This window comes from Ursus maritimus, unplaced genomic scaffold (genome assembly GCF_017311325.1).
Source record: "Ursus maritimus isolate PB19 unplaced genomic scaffold, ASM1731132v1 scaffold_18, whole genome shotgun sequence".
NCBI lineage: Eukaryota > Metazoa > Chordata > Mammalia > Carnivora > Ursidae > Ursus > Ursus maritimus.
In genome coordinates this window covers 16,663,265-16,679,014 of record NW_024424230.1, presented here as the reverse complement: position 1 = coordinate 16,679,014, position 15,750 = coordinate 16,663,265, and the positions used below count along the sequence as shown (strand labels likewise).

General features: G+C 48.0%; 1 protein-coding gene across 1 annotated transcript in view; it reads right to left on the bottom strand.

Annotated features, from left to right (window-relative positions):
- The window catches only part of ALPK2 (alpha kinase 2), a 110,507-nt gene that overhangs the window by 31,397 nt on the left and 63,360 nt on the right, over nt 1–15,750 (bottom strand). The window contains exons 5-9 of the mRNA XM_040632476.1: nt 12,381–15,588; nt 9,115–9,262; nt 5,523–5,650; nt 5,378–5,413; nt 627–901 (exon numbers count right to left, since the gene is read on the bottom strand). Of these exons, the coding sequence (XP_040488410.1) occupies nt 627–901; nt 5,378–5,413; nt 5,523–5,650; nt 9,115–9,262; nt 12,381–15,588 (3,795 nt within the window). The remainder of the gene's footprint in view (nt 1–626; nt 902–5,377; nt 5,414–5,522; nt 5,651–9,114; nt 9,263–12,380; nt 15,589–15,750) is intronic.

The following is a 15,750-nucleotide window of genomic DNA, read 5'->3' as shown; positions in this document are numbered from 1 at the left end:
GCTTGTGCAGTGCTGGTGTCAGGAGTGAAATACAGGGGCCGAAGCGGGAGGGGGAGGCAGGGAGGGAAGCCCATGTTCTCTTCTTGTCTCAAGATCCTGTGACTCAATAACATGCGGAGATGGGAACTTAGGGGGAGTCTTGGCTCGATCTCCCTACATGGCTTATAGGCGGACATTGACCCAAACTCAGAAAGGCAGGAAATAGGGCAAATGCTGAACCTTTTGAATATACACCACGCCCCTCCATAAACCAAACCAAACCAATTCAGAAACTACTCCTTTGGGGATGCCCTTGGGGATGCTTGGGAATCCTGGCATCCCGTGTCGCTTGGAGCCCCCGCTTTCCATAACATCCTGTGTCCAAGTAGACTCAAACCTTCAAGAACTTCATGGGGCTCCCTAGGCACAGGTCAGCACCAAGGAGGGGCCTCCAGACACAGGCTGAGTCCCATCCGGCTGGCATGAGACCTTAGCCATGGTTCCCGGCATTCGGGCTTGATCCAGTGGCTCCCTTATAACCACACCCCAAAGAAGACACTCCCAACAATTCTGAGGCTGACTTTCATCTCGGGCTATCACGGGTCCCTCTCACATCCCAGGGGACTCTTTCAGGCAGGTGGACCCACCTGGGCAGCGAGCTTGTAGTTCCTCTGGACGAGCTCATCGTTGTTTCTGGTCCCGTAGGCAACGGCGTTGTGCACCTTGAGCACGCAGGCGTGGCCGGGCTGGAAGACGGGCATGAGGCCCCGCATCACTTTGCTGCGGAAGGCCTTCCGGTGCACGCCTTCGCCGAAGTGCAGCTCCTCCGTGGCGATCTGGCCGCGCAGGTGGTCCCCAAAGTAGCTGTCACTGAGGAAGTCTTCTCTGAAGATGAGCTGGCTGAACTCAATCTCTTCACATCCTGAAACACAGCTCACCTTTAGCGGGACAGACTAGGCCCCGGTGCTGCTGCTTGGCTAGCGGCTGTTCCCGCACACGGACGGGGGCAAGGCTGGCCTGTCGAGCCTACAGGGGAAACCACCCTCCCAAAGATGAGACTGGGCTGGAGGTGAGGGGACGAGGCAGCGAGGAGGACAGAAGAAGATCCGTGTGAGGCCCCATGGATCCAGTGAGAGGGGAGAAGACTGGTTGGAGCAAAACTGGGGAGACCAGGAAAAGATGTTTAGACAGACCTGGAAAGTGCAGACAAGGACCACGAAAGGTAATTAAAGGCAAGTTGAAAAGACAGGTGAAGGGTGGAGGAGGGAGGAGGGACCAATGATAAGATGTGATAGATCAATGTTTCTCAACCCTTTTTCTCATGATTGCCCCCTGAAGGGAGTCTTTCTAGACTTTTTACTCAAACTGCCCCACCCCAAATTTTAATTCCACAGACGTAGTGCATATCCATTCATGTACCATGTGTGCTTCACACACAACCACAGCACGTTGCTTTTCCTCCTTCAGAAGCAATTTTTGCCTTCTCGGGGGCTATACTGCCTTCCGTGTTGACGATGTCTGTGGTAGACGTAGGAAATAGGCAGGCAGGGGCACCGGGTGGCTCAGGCGGTTAGGCGTCTGCCTTCAGCTCAGGTCATGATCCTGGGATGGAGCCCCGTGTTCGGCTCCCTGCTCTGCGGGAAGCCTACCTCTCCCTCTCCCTTTGCCTGACGCTCCCCCTGCTGGTCCTCTCTCTCTCTCTCTCTGTCAAATAAATAAATAACATCTTTAAAAAAAAGAAAAATAAGGAAATAGGCAGGCAAAACCCAAACAGTAAAAGGAACTGTCTGAAGAGACACTGAAAAAGAAAAGTCTTATTATTTTGGATTTATTTGTAAAAAGGAAAGTAGAGTTATTTTTTTCTAGCACCAGCTTTTTTCAGAGTTGATCCTCCGCGTTTCAGGTGACAATGGACGCAATCAGGAGCCCCCCTTTTAAACTAGACAGGAGCAGGTCAGCCTTCTGATGGGCAGACGGAAGACCAGAAGATGGCTTTCAATGAAGTAAGTTTGTTTAGATTTTTTTAAATGCCCTCCAGTCCTCAAAGTTGATGAAAACTGACATCTTTCTGAATGTTTAAAAGACGAAAGAAATCCTGGGTCGTGTGAAAATCTCACTTCACATATCTACTTAGACGTGTAGAGAAACTTTTTTTTTCTCTGCTTTTAAAAATATTTTCAGATCGTATGTTTTAAGAGCAGCCTATGACTGAAACTAGCTATTAAAGGTATAAGGAGATTAAAATTATTCTTGGGGTGTTTGGGGGACTCGGTCAGTTGAGTGTCCAACTCTTGATTTTGGCTCAGGTCATGATCTCAGGGCTGTGAGATGGAGTCCCTCACACGCATGGAGCCTGCTTGGGATTCTGTCTCTCCCTCTCTGGGGATGAATGAGTAGGCCTAGTTATTGACGAAAGAAGAAAGAAGAGAAGAGAAGAGAAGAGAAGAGAAGAGAAGAGAAGAGAAGAGAAGAGAAGAGAAGAGGGAAGGAAGGAAGGAAGGAAGGAAGGAAGGAAGGAAGGAAGGAAGGAAGGAAGGAAGGAAGGAAGGAAGGAAGGAAAGGGAGAGAGAGGTGGGACAGAGGGGTTCATATAGGAAAAGGGCAGAAGGTGCCAGTGAAGAGTGTGTAGAAAGACCCTCCAAGATTTCACAAATCCGAGCAGAAGCCTCTGGCCAAGTACTCTGTCCTGTTTTCTAGAGAGAACTGGGGTGGAGAAGCAGGGGAACAGGCAGGCACATGGAACACTGTCCCAGGCAATTTTTTTTTTAAGATTTATTTATGTATTTGAGAGAGAGAGTGAGAAACTGAGTGCATGCATGTGGGAGGGTAGGGAGAGAGGGAGAGGGAGAGAGAGAAAACCAAGCCGACTCCATGCAGGGCACAGAGCCTGACATGGGGCTCAATCTCAGGACTCAGAGATCATGACCTGAGCCAAAACCAGTAGTCGGTCACCCAACCGACTGTGCCACCCAGGTGCCTCCCAGGCAAATTTTAAGGAGATCGTTGTATCATAGATTTCAACCTTAGTGATAGAACCAGAAAAAAATTTTAATTTATGGAGAAGAGTATAGGTTTTTTTGTTAAATTTTAAAATCGGATCACAAAATGAAGAAGGGATGCTTTTTTTATATAACCGAAATCTTCCCAATTCTAGTTACATGATTAATTTCATGTTAACAATTTGGGCCCTAATACCACTTAAAGAATATAGGAAGTGTTCTGTGTATACACACCAGAGCCCCATAAATAAAAGCTATATTTACCCCATTTTATTTTCCTTCATAATCTCCCAAATTTCTGAAACTCAATTATTCTTAACAGAAATGAGTGCACGGAGTACTTAAAAATGCATCAAATTTAACACAGAAGTTGTTCCAGACTATGTGCTCAGAAATAAGAAGTGAAATTTTTTATATAATACTATATTGGGTATAATTAACAATCCTGTCTATAATTTCCAACAGAAATGTCTACTTAACAAAGATAAAACAATGAAAGGGAAAAAAATAAATCTTAGGACTCTTCTTTGAAAGCCCTCTGTGCTATCATTAAATTTGCTAGCTTGTGTTTTATTTGGACCATCAGTCATTTTGGGCTTTCCCACAAGCTTGGTTTTATTAGTTTTTTAATTAGAGACCGACTTGTAAAATGTTATTTGTTCCTCCTCTGGAGAACTCAGCTAATAAAATGTTTAGTGAGAGAGACTCCTCCAAATAAGAAAGGTGATAAAGAAGTCATTGGAGGCTTCTTCATCTGAAAGATCAAGGGGATGGGGAGGAAAGTATGGGTTCCCCAGCTTGGTGAGTCACTGTCACTGGACCCCCCAGTCACAGGGGTTCCGACACTGGGAGGAGGTGATATCATTGGGTCTAGACCCAAGCCCTCCAGTTGGAATCACAGGGTCACACTAGCAGCACCATTTCCATAAGGTGATCAGCAGCTCATCCCCACTGGGGTCTCATCCCAAGTGGAAAAAACCTAGAAAAATAAGTTTATGCCAACCTAAATGAACGAGGTCATAGCAAGTATCTGGGGTGTGAAGGTCAAGCAATGCTAAGAAGCTGCTGACACAGAGAACCCTTCTTCTCAAAGCCATTTGTTTTCTCATGTATAAGGAGGAAGGACATCCTTTTGCATATTTAGACTTCCAGGGAGATGGGGGGCAGACATGGAAAAAGGATCTAAAATTATACAAGTACACACCACACTAAAAACAGGTACGTAGCATTTGAATAGGTTTGCAAAGAGCCTGTGTTTGCTGTTTTGGGTAAATATCATCATACGTATTTGCTAGACGACTTCTAAGTCAAGACCCCAGCGCCTTGCCTGTGATGAACTAGGTGTTCTCTATCGCAATTGCATTTACTGTCTTGTCTTCACAAAGATTTCGGGTGTTTTGTTCATCTAAGAATCAGCACCGGAGGTAAATTTCATTATGATGCTAGATCAACTGAGTCATCAGTTTTACTCACACCTCTTCGAAAAGTGACCAAAGCTTCTATGAGGGGCTAAAAGCTGTGGTCACGTGGGTGAGGGCGGCATGCACAGGTGGGTGCGTGCACAGGTGGGTGCGTGCACAGGTGGGCTGCAGCCGGCTCGCTCCAGCTGCCGGAGGGCATCTTGTCCTGGCTCCATGTTTTCTCAATGCCACACTGGCAGTTTAAAATTGGCCGTGGTGAGAGTACGCCACAGAAATGAGAAAACTCAACAAATCAGTCCCGTCCCATTCCCCACCCCCTACCCTGGGCAGGTCCTTAAACTTATTTCCCAGCACACCACTGGGTGGGGATGGGCAGGTGTGTGGGGACAGGTAAGTTTCCCTAAGAGGAAATACATGCCAAGCACAGACTTCACCAGACTGTCCTCTGTGGTGGCCCAGCAGGTGACTGTTCAGGAGCCATTGTTATGAGGTTGCCGCACCAGTGCCAAAGCGCCAAAGGAAAGCACCAAAGCCCATCTTTCATTTTCATTAAGATGCAAACGACTGGAGTTACTCTCCTCGACACCTGGCTGTCTTTGGAATCGGCTCAGTTAGTCAAACCGCAAAGTAAACCGAAGACACAAAACAGAGTGCGTCATTGCCGGACCCTGAAACCCCCTGCAGAAGGGCTGGATGCAAGTCTGACACTTAAAGGAAGAAAGAAGCCTTACCCCAAAGCCCTGCCAGCGTGTCCTCGCCCAGTGCAAGCTACATTCTGATCTGTCATAAACACCGCACTCACTAGAGGCCCTGCAACTCGCTTGAGCTAGCTCATAAACTGTCGTTCCTGTCTCAGTCATTCCTGCGCTCACTCCTACTTGGTCGATGGGAATACTGCTTCTACCATTGATTCCAGGAGCTATTTCATGCTTTGATGGAGTGCCCACGTCCTTGGACATCCAGCTCAGACTGGCTTACCTTTCATATCCTGGTGACTCGTGAGTTGTTTCAGAACTAGAAGAAGACAAAGGAGAGAGTGCCTTCAGTACGCATGGGCATTCTGAACTGGAGGGGGTGCGTAGAGCTCGTGGTTTTCACCTGAAACTGAGCAGCCGAGGCTTACCTTCAGCCGTGAGGTTAAACTCAGTGGTCACTTTCCCATAACTGTTCTTGATGCAGCAATAATAGATGCCCTGGTCCTTCTGCCCAGCTTGCACGATGGCCAAGGACACAGGGGAGTTGTCGCCTGCACTGCAATAGGGGACATGAATATTTGAACGCTTCATCATTCCGAGGTTGGATTTTTCTAATACACTTAAGGAGAAAGAAACATGCTTCCCTGCACTCATGAGCTGGGCCAGGGGGCTGGCTAAAGTACAAGACCTCGATACGTTGTTTAAATAATTCACTTAACTGGGAGGGGACAACAGGTGCGAATTTGGTGTAACATCCTCCCTCCCACATGCGATATGAATACAGAAACATGGGGGAGTTGGCTGCCGCCAGTAGAGCAGAGAACCGGAAACGTGAGTTCTGGGGGCTGTCATGAACATTTCTGCTCAAATTCACCCCAATTATGTTACTAATCCAGGCGCTTTGTGCTTGAAGGAAACCTGAAGATTCCAAACCCAAATCTAAACACAGACACAATAAGGGACAAGAGAAAGAGGGTCTCTGTTGTAAATAACGATGCGTGGCTGAGGGTGTTTTTTTAAATAGGATACTCCCCTACTGAATACCATTCATCCATCCACCCTCCCACCCAGTCAACATTGTTCAGTTCCAGGCACTGTGCTACGAACAGAAAAACCGGAGGTGATGGTGATGGTGATGGTGATGATGATGATGGTGATGGTGATGACGATGATGGTGATAGCGATAGCTAGCGTGTGTTGAGCACTTGGTACTCGCCAGGCATTGTGCTAATGACTTAAACGTCTATTTCATGTTGCGCATGGATCAATCTAATGAGAGAAGTAGTATTACTATTCCCGCTTCACAGACGGGGAATTGGGGCATGCAGAGATCAAGCACGTGAGCCAAGGTCACACAGCTGATGAGGGTTGGGCTGGGACTTGAACCAAGAAAGCCTGAGTCTGGAGTCCTCACCTTGATCTCATTATGCTGCCTCGTCAAGTGATCTGTGATCACTGCCCTCAAATCTGGGATAATGAGAATGATGGCTAATGCTCCAGTCTTCATTCCAAAGTCTCAGACTTAAAACTTACTTTGTAGCCAAAAAATTCCATTAAATATTGTTGTGGTTTGCTCTGAATGTTGTTAAACATTCACCAGGTTTGTCCGTTTCAGTTTGGGGTCAGTTCACAGTTCAACCACAAATTCCACTTGTCTTGACTGTCTCACTTGCTTATTGCACAAAGTATTCATGATCAGTTGGTTTTTCGGGGGACATCAAGTCTCGGATTTACACATGTTTCATGTACCAATGGCTTAAAAAAAAGTCCACGAAATCATAATACATCGTCCACCGACAGAGCCTCTGAACACATGCTGAATGCGTGTTTGAAAGTGGACAGGTCCAGTTATGAGCAGAAGATTTCCTGTTGGGCTGGGAAACACTGAGTCACAGAAGGACTGGGGCAGTGTTTTTCTCTGTGGCCTGCTGGTCAGTGCAGCATTTCTGTCCCTGTAAGAGGAGGTCAAGATCCCCCGGGAAGGCTGGGGGCCGAACTAGGATTGCCCCGCGAACATTTTTCTTCTGCTCGAGAAATTCCCTGATTCTCTGATACTCGACAGAGAACCTTGGAGGCCTTTTCCTGCCCTTCTATGTCACGGTTTCACGGGCTCACCCAAGGCAAATTTAATTATGGGAGAAAGCTTCTGTGCGTGACTCTGCTCTTTACATTCAGCCCCCTTTCCCCGAGGCATTTTTAACTTGCAATTTATAAGTTCCGTCTAGGAGAAAAGATAATCCCCAGTGTTTATTACCTGTCAAATATTCACCAGTTTTGTATTTATTTGTAAAAGTATTATTTATTGCATTTCGTTTGCCTAACTATATAAATCTCCATTCCTCCAATGTTCCTTTGAACAGCGTTACCATCTTACTGGTTCTTCATTATTGAATGAGTTGAAAAAGATCTTTGCTACATGTTTATATTGCACTTGCTGGAGAGATTTCAACTTCTTGAAAATTATGTTTTGACAAGGCAGTGAGATACTTCTTGGAGGGACTGGAATGAAGGGTGAAAGAAATTTGGTAACATTTAAAAAGCCACGTGAAGTAATAGAAACGATTTCTCGAGATACAGAGGAGGTAGGAATCCCGAATATTCTCCAGTGTCACCACAGAAAACACAAATGAGTGCACCCAAGCCAGTGCTGTCAAGACGAAATGAAGCCAACATTGCTAAGAACATAAAGGCCTGGCCACGTGTCACTAGTACACGGCAAGCCTGCTACTGTCATATGCGCCCCAAAGGGAGGTCAGCTTTTCTAAAGACATCCCAAATGGAAAAGGGACGCAAAAGATTCGGGTGCCCATTCTGAGCTCAGAGCAAGACTGCGAAAAACCCCACTGGTTAATTATCCTCGGCTGACAGCTACAGAAAGTTTTTTAAATGAATAATGAGTGCTTCTTTTCTATAAAGCTCTAGGGAGCAGCCTTGATTTAAAAATCAAGTCATTTATTCTCCATTATAATTCTTAAGCCATACATAAGGCAGGCAGGATGATGGCAACGTTATAGGCAGCAAGGCATTATTCCATCCATCACAAGCCAGTTAGATTTTCGGGAGTGATGTCATGGAAAAGAAACTATAGCTCAGATCTGCCATAGTTGAGTTTGGGACATAATTTCCGGACAGATGTTCCAAGCAGCCATATTTAATTAGACAGAAAGCTCTCAGATTTTTCTTCCTTTTTCAGGCTGCTTGTCCCGAGATGAAGGGGGCAGGAACATCTCCCGGGATTCAGACAGCTCAATGGGGACCTCCTCTGGCAGAAAGAAGCACCTTGGGACTGTTTGAGTTAGAGTGGGTTCCACTGAACCACGTGATCTTATGAGCCACCCCCGCCCTCAGGTGAGTCAGATGAAGCCCAAGGTCCACAGTCCACATGAAGGAGCATGGATTGCCCGCAAGGTGCTTTAGGAAGCCGCTCGTCAGGTTCATTCCACACGGAAACTTTCAGCAATGATTCTCACTCTCCTCTCTCCCCTCCGCCTGTCCTCTCCATCCTAGAGCCCCAGAAATAAACAGCAGTTTCCATCTCAGACCTGGCTCTTTATCCCCCTCCAAGCTGCTACTTTCTATTACCTTATGGTATAGAGGTCATTTTCCTTTTTTTCTTCCTTTGGATTCACCTTCTTAGTGTTGAAATTTGTCAGGCTCATGGGAATTTATGAAACAGAAAACACAGCCAAATTCACAGGCATACAGAAGAGAGCTCTGTAATCTTGGGACCACAGAACCTCAGGCTAGAAGATGATCTGACCTGTTCCCTTGATTCTAGAAACATCATGAAAGGTTTCCTGACTTCCTGAGGCCACAGAACTCAGGGGTGGCAGAGCTCAGGTAAGAACCCTCTACGGCCTTCCCTGTCTCGACATCTGTCTTCGGTTACTTACGTCTTGGGTACTTTGGGTGTGGAGTTTCGGCTTCAGTTTTCCTTTTTACTTCCTATAATCATTTTCTTTAAGAACTACGATATGGAACAAGCAACAGCTGTGAAAAGTGACCAGGCAAATATCGCACCTTCTCTGCGCTTGGGCGATTGACTTTGAATCCTTTGTCCACCAGATAGTAGAATCTTCATGAATTTCTGCAAACTGGCAGCTTAATCTTACATTCCCAGAGTGGTCAGGGTACATCTCTGCTTGGATCTTTTTCAGTAAGAGCGGAGCTGGAAAGGAGAGATTTGCAGGTCAGTGTTCTTACAACAGTTGCAAAGAGCTTCACAGTGGGGAAAAGGCTTTCCCATTGTATCACATTTCATTCTGACAACAATCCCAAGAATAGGGATAATAATTATCACCCTCAATTTAGGGGCGAGGAAACCAAGTGTCTGAGGGGAGATGTGGCGTGGCCAAACAGTCAGAAAATGAATAAATCTAATAGAAAAATCTCATTTTTCATTACTAAAAACTCCCCAAGTGAGATCTTTAATGCAAAAATGAAATAGAATACAAGAGACTTTTTTTTTTTTTTTTTTTTTTTTAAGAAGAGGGTAGGGGACTGTGGATACCCAGTCTATAAACCTGGGCCAAATAGAAATGCTTTCATGATCACCAGACGGTCCAGGTCAAAATCAGAGCTGGGAATTAGGGAGCAGAATAAAATCCAGATTATCCAAGTAATTGTGGTGAAGCCCCCAGACACAGAAGGCAACTCAACAGTAAGTTATTTATGAATAATATTCATCCATCTTTCCCCTTGATCAGTTGTCTTCGCTGAAGATATCCTAACGGATCGCAGTGATGTCTGATATCAATTTCATTAGCAAAAGAGAAGCGTCTTCTTGAATGAAGTAAGAGCCAGCAGGAAACCATTCCCCAGGGGGTTAGCCTGCGCTCTTTGAATATCGCCTTTTTCAATCAGGGAGGAGTGCACTGCAGGCCAGGGAAATGTAGCATTACTCAGGGCAGCCACTGGGCGGCAGCACAGACATTAGAACGGGAGGAGGACGGCTGACCCAGCCAGGTGGGCAGAATGATTTGGCAGTAGGTTACTGAAAACATGGTGTCAGGCTTCTGCAGACCAAGTTCCCTAACTCCGCAGCTGTGGTAACCCAAAACATGACGTAACCCACGGCCAAGCCAGAAGTCCTCAATGCTGACGCTTCGTTTGCCCTTTTCCCTCAAATCCCCCTACTGGGAGGTCACCAATGGGTTAAAGGTGCCTCTCATCCCTCCTGATGCCAACAGACATTTGGGCCACAGAATGCATATTTAAAAGCTTATTTTCTTCCCAGGAAGTGATAATGGGCTGCTCAGGGAACAAATTCCCCAACTAGAAAGTAGCTGATGACACTAACAATATGATGGGAGAGAGAGAAAACATACCACGTGCTCATCGATGGCAACACCCATTTCAGTGCAAACGGCCCTACGGAGCCAGCAGAGGCCCATAGTCTCAAACTCTCGGTCCAGAGTTTTGACCCAGCCTGCGTCCTCATCTGGGACCTAATTCCTCAAGGGCCCTTCCAACACGATGCGGTGGCAGTCTGCATGACGATCTGTGGATACCCGAATGTCCCTAAGGCTGCCAACCCCATCCACCGCCCATTCTAAGTTCTGAATGCAAAGTTGGGGGGACAGAGGGAAGGGCATACGGTGGGCAGCAGAATGAAATGAGGGTCTTGGAAAGCTAGAAAGCTGGCTGGGACAAGAGGCCTCGGGGCTTTAGAAAGGATCCCTGTTTGTGTGGGGTAAAGGGAGGAATGGCGAGGAAGGAGCTAAAAGGAAGCCCTCCCTGGGAGTGTGGCTAGGTTCTTCTGTGCGTACCCTGGCCAAGCGTTGAGGGGAAAGGCTAGAGCAGTCCCCGTGGATAGAAAGCTTTGAATGTCCCCAAGAAAGGTCAGTCGGTTTCATTTCTTTGAGTCGTCTGAGTCACTGCCCTCCCCCACCACATACTAACTGCCCCCCTCCTCTGGTGCAAGAGCGCCCCCCTCCCAGAATGCTGTGCTCATATAGGCCGTATAGACGCCCAGTGCAAACTCCACCAGCCTGTGCTTACCTGCACAGTTCTTGTTCCTACGGTAACTCGAATAACCACGGACAAGGATTCCAAATAGACGTTTCCCTTTGGGCTGAAACCACTTTAGCGATCTTTTAAAATACTGCTTCATCCTCTTTAAATATGGTTTTTTGGTTTTGGGGTTTTTGTTAGATTTTATTTATTTATTTGAGCAAGAGTGAGTGAGAGAGGAGAGCGCACAAGCCGGGCAGAGGGGCAGAGGGGCAGAGGAGAAGGGGCAGAGGGGGAGGGAAGGGCAGACTCCCCACTGAGCAGGGAGCCCAACTTGAGACTGGATTCCAGAACCCCAGGATCATGACCTGAGCTGAAGGCAGCGCTTAACTGGCTGAGACACCCAGGCACCCCAATTTCAAATATGTTTTAAAACATATGTCCGAGAAACCCGGCTGGATGCCCCCAAACGTTCAGAAGGGAGTTTGGTATTGAATCCTGTCTGCAGCAGGGGCTGAGGGCCATGTGCTGTGCACGGGGAATTGAGCTTCAGTGTGGAAGTCTGGAAACTCGGGCAGGAGGAGCAAAGCCCCCGCTTCGGGTTAAGGGGGCCCCAGCGTCGGGCTCCCACACTCGCAGATGGGCAGAGGGCATCACCTCTCTGCCGTGTCTTCCCTTCTGACTCCTCCCACCCATGGGAAGGGAAGGAAGAGCTCTAAAATAAAAGAGGCTAAAGTTCGGGTTAAGGGATGGAGTTTGGGGTCAAGGTGACACCCCAGGCAAAGCAGAAGTGACTGCAGTTACAAGGACTCTGAGCCTCAAGGGGTCTGAAACCAGGAACGGAGCCGCCAGGGCACTTTAGACTGATAAAGAGGAGGGTGAGTTGGAAAGAAATCTTATGCTCCCATTTGGAAGAAAACCCAGGATTCAATTAAGCTGTTTCTAATGAAAATCACCCATTAAAGAGGAGACTCCCAAATTGTACCTAAATGTTTATTTCTGTAAATCCTGCTTAGTGTGTGGTCTACTTAATTATACTAATTAGCCACACTGATGAATTGCTTCTGTTTATCTTTTAAAATGTTTTTTAGAGGATAATTAAACCGAAAGTCATCTTAATCACGCTCCCTCGATTAAGCCCACCTCCAGGCAGCCTATTCCGGTGGTTCTCTCTCGAGATCACCTGGGGACCTGTTAGAATAGAAACCACTTTCTCCAGCCCGAAACTGGAATCAGAAACTCTGGAGGTGGGGCCTGGTAATCTGCAGGCAGGAACTGGACATCTGGTTCGCAAACCCAAACGTTAACAACGACAGAAAGTGACAGAGCCTCACCTTTCCCTTCTCTTTTGCAAGGTGCCTTTTTTGTGTCTTGTGTCTCGTCTGCACCGGATGCCGACGTTTCAAGTTCAGGAATCCTTTTGAGAAAGCCTGAACTTTTTCTGACATTCTCCTTCTCTTCCAGTCGCAGCCTCAGGGCGGCCACCCTGGACAGAATTTTCTTCTTCACCCCCTCAGTTAAATGTCCACTCCTTGAGGTTTCTTGCTTCTTGACCTCCCCGGAACCGCTCCCCGCTGGAGGAGACTTTGGGAAGCCGAGGGTCTGGGCGGCCGTGGGCCCGAGCTTCTCTTCCCTTGGTTTTCGCCCATAGCCCAGATTGGAGCCCTGGGGACGAGGGCCGTGCAGCATCTTAGGAACTTTCTCTGATGCACATTCACCTGCCACAGATGCCAAGGTCACAGACAGGGAGCCCGATGCACTTGCAGGTTTGGCTTCCCCAGCGCAGGGCTTCTCCGTCGTAGGTTCCTGGATTTTGTGGCTTTTTGCAAAGTTTGTGATGTTTCCTTCAGCCCATGAGGTAAAAGGCAACTGAGTGAGACCACTGGGAGAGGGTGACAGTTTCCCACACTCACTCTCAACGGCTCCTCTCTCCTTTGAGTCAGAAAATGCGTCTCGGTGGTTTCTGGGCTCCACGAAACCCTGCTCGGGGATGTCATGAATTTGACCCGAGGAGTTGTGAATACCAACTCCAACAGATGCATGAGTCATCACGGCAGGGCCATCAGAAACAGGTAAAGTGGGGGAAACGGATTCTGCTTTGCTGTTTTTACTTCGTTCAGCCTCCCCTGGGCTTCTCACGATGCCCTCTTGTATTTGGCTTATTCTGCAGTCACGTGGAAGCGTTCCCCCTCCTTCGTCAGGACTCGGAACTTGCAAGATGGCAGGCTGGACTTCCAGTCTCTGGGCCACATGCCCATCATTCTGTTTCCTCTCCTCGCTGATGACAGCTGGTGTGGATGCAGAAGGCCCTGCTGTCTCAGCCCGGGTGCATACCATCGCACCTGCTTCATCCGTGGGATCCACAGAGGACTCTACAATTTCAGGGCAGGTCAGAAACCGTCTAAAGAAGGCAGCAGGATCTGCCTGGATTTGGTTTTCCTCTTGGTTTTGACTCACACTGTTAACACTTTCCCTCTTGCCAGTTTTGGAAGGCTCTGATAGCAAGTCTGCGGCATCTACAGGATCCACAGATGACTCTCGGAGTCTGGGTTGGCTCAAATACTTGGAAGAAAGACTACTCCAATACGCGCGGCTGGCTGGTTTTCCACTTTTGTGGGTTTCTCTGTTATTAACAAGGGCTGAGCTAGACTCAGCCTGAGGGCTACGAGCCTTGAGAACGTCAGATACAGCCCAGACCCTGTCAGGAATTATGGGACCAGTTTCCAACTCCTTGTCCTCGGAACCTGGTGGTTGTCTTGCAGGCCAGACTTCTGGAATGGAAGCTTCCAGAGTTATAATCTTCAGCTTGTTGCCTGCTTTCCAAAGTCCTGGCCCGCTCCCTCCGGACATTTCCAGGGGGATGTTAGAGAGAGGTGGAATGTGTCTTGGAGCCTGACCCCCATCTTCCACAGTGGCTTCAGCCACCTTACGCATGCTAGTCCCCAGGCCTGAGCTCTGTCCTCTCTCCACCCTGGAGTTTGCTGAAAAGTGGTCCAAGGACACCAGGTCTAATTCCCCTGGGGCAACAGCTGTTGTGGGCCAACTTTCTTGGAAATCATCTTTGGGAGAACTCTGTCGGGGTAAGCTCTCTTGCTGGATTCTCTGTGTTGTTTCACTTTCTTTGTCTTGGAAATTCTCTTCAAGGCTCCTTCTGTCTGCTCTGTCCACAGTCAGGCTCTTATTTCTAGAACGGTTATCAGTCTGAAGTGGAAAACTGCGGCAAAATCCCTCTACTTCTGGAAGCTGAGGAACATGGACATGGACTCCTGGTCCACTGGGAACCACACGGAGGGACTCTTCTAGCGATTTGGGTGTGGAATCATTTAAGATATGACCCAACTGTGCGTTGGAAGGAAGCTGGCAAATGTTTTCATCCAGTGCCTGAGGTGAACTCTCCTTGGGACCATGTGCATGACTGTTCTCAGCAATTGAAGCAGGGAGGTATTTAGCTGGGTGGACTTTGGTGGACATGGTAACCGTCGATGTGTCCCCACTCTCCCTGGTCATCTGAAGACACTCAAGATTAGCAGTTAAAGTCATTGGCTTCTCATGAGGAAACATTACAACCGAACCTTTTCTGGCTGGTGTATCTGTCGTGTCGGGGACACTGATACTGGGGCTCTCATCACCAACTTCTGGAAACTGCACAGAAGAGCTGTTCTCAGAACACAGAGGCTGTCTTTCCTCAAACCCTCCTGAGTTGCCGGGGCTTGGCCTCTCCTGGCCAGCCCGTACTATGGAGACCAATGTGGAGGTGAAATTCTCCATCTCTGCTAAATTTTCCCCTGTGCCACCTTCACTGGCTTTTTGTAAAATGTTCCAGGTAAAAGTACTGGTAAAAAGAGGGGGCATGGCAGAGTTTCGCTCCTTGCTGCTCTCGCGTGGAGACTGTGGAAGCTCAGAACCTTCTGTTTGAGAAAGAATGCCTGGCATCTCATTATCAGGAGACCATGAATCAGATCCTTTGCTTTGACTCTCCGCCAGCTCTAGGTCCATAGAGCAAATTTCCTGAGGCAAACATTTATCAGCTGAGGCTCCAGCTGGAGAATCCGTAGTTTCACATGTTCCTTGGTCACGGGCTTCAAGACGTTCCCACACGCACGCGGCTTCCCTGCCCCTTGGCCCATCGCATAGAGTTTCCGGGGTGGGGCTGGTATTTGTGGGTCCAGGGAAAGCAACAGAGAGAGCCTTGGACTCCCAGGCGTCAGCGCTGCCCTCCTGGGGGAGAAGCACTGACAGCTCCCAGGGGGACGTATTTTCGTTATTGGCATCTGGGATGCTCAGCTCATATCCTAGGTCTTCCCAGGACCCTCCAAGTGCGTGGTCTTTTCTGTTTTGCTTTTCTGCATGCTGTGGGCATCGAGTACAGATTCCTTGCTCCCGGCATTGGGCCAGAGATGTGTCTTTCTCGTTGATCCCTCCTGTGTTGGGGAAGGAATTTGTTGTGGTCCCAGCAGATGCAGACTGCTCCCCAGCAGGATCTGAGAAAGTTGGCAACGGGCTGAGAAAGTCTCTCTCCCCGACTGTTTCCTGAATTTGCACCTAGGAAGATGAAAGTGATATTAATAGACTTGTTCCTAGGAGAGCCCACAATTGGGCATTCCTGGGAGCCCAAGAATGTTAATCCTTGATGACTGTAATAATGGACAAGAGGAGTCGCAGGAAGGACTGAAATCTGAACACTGGTCCCCAAGCCCTCTCTAG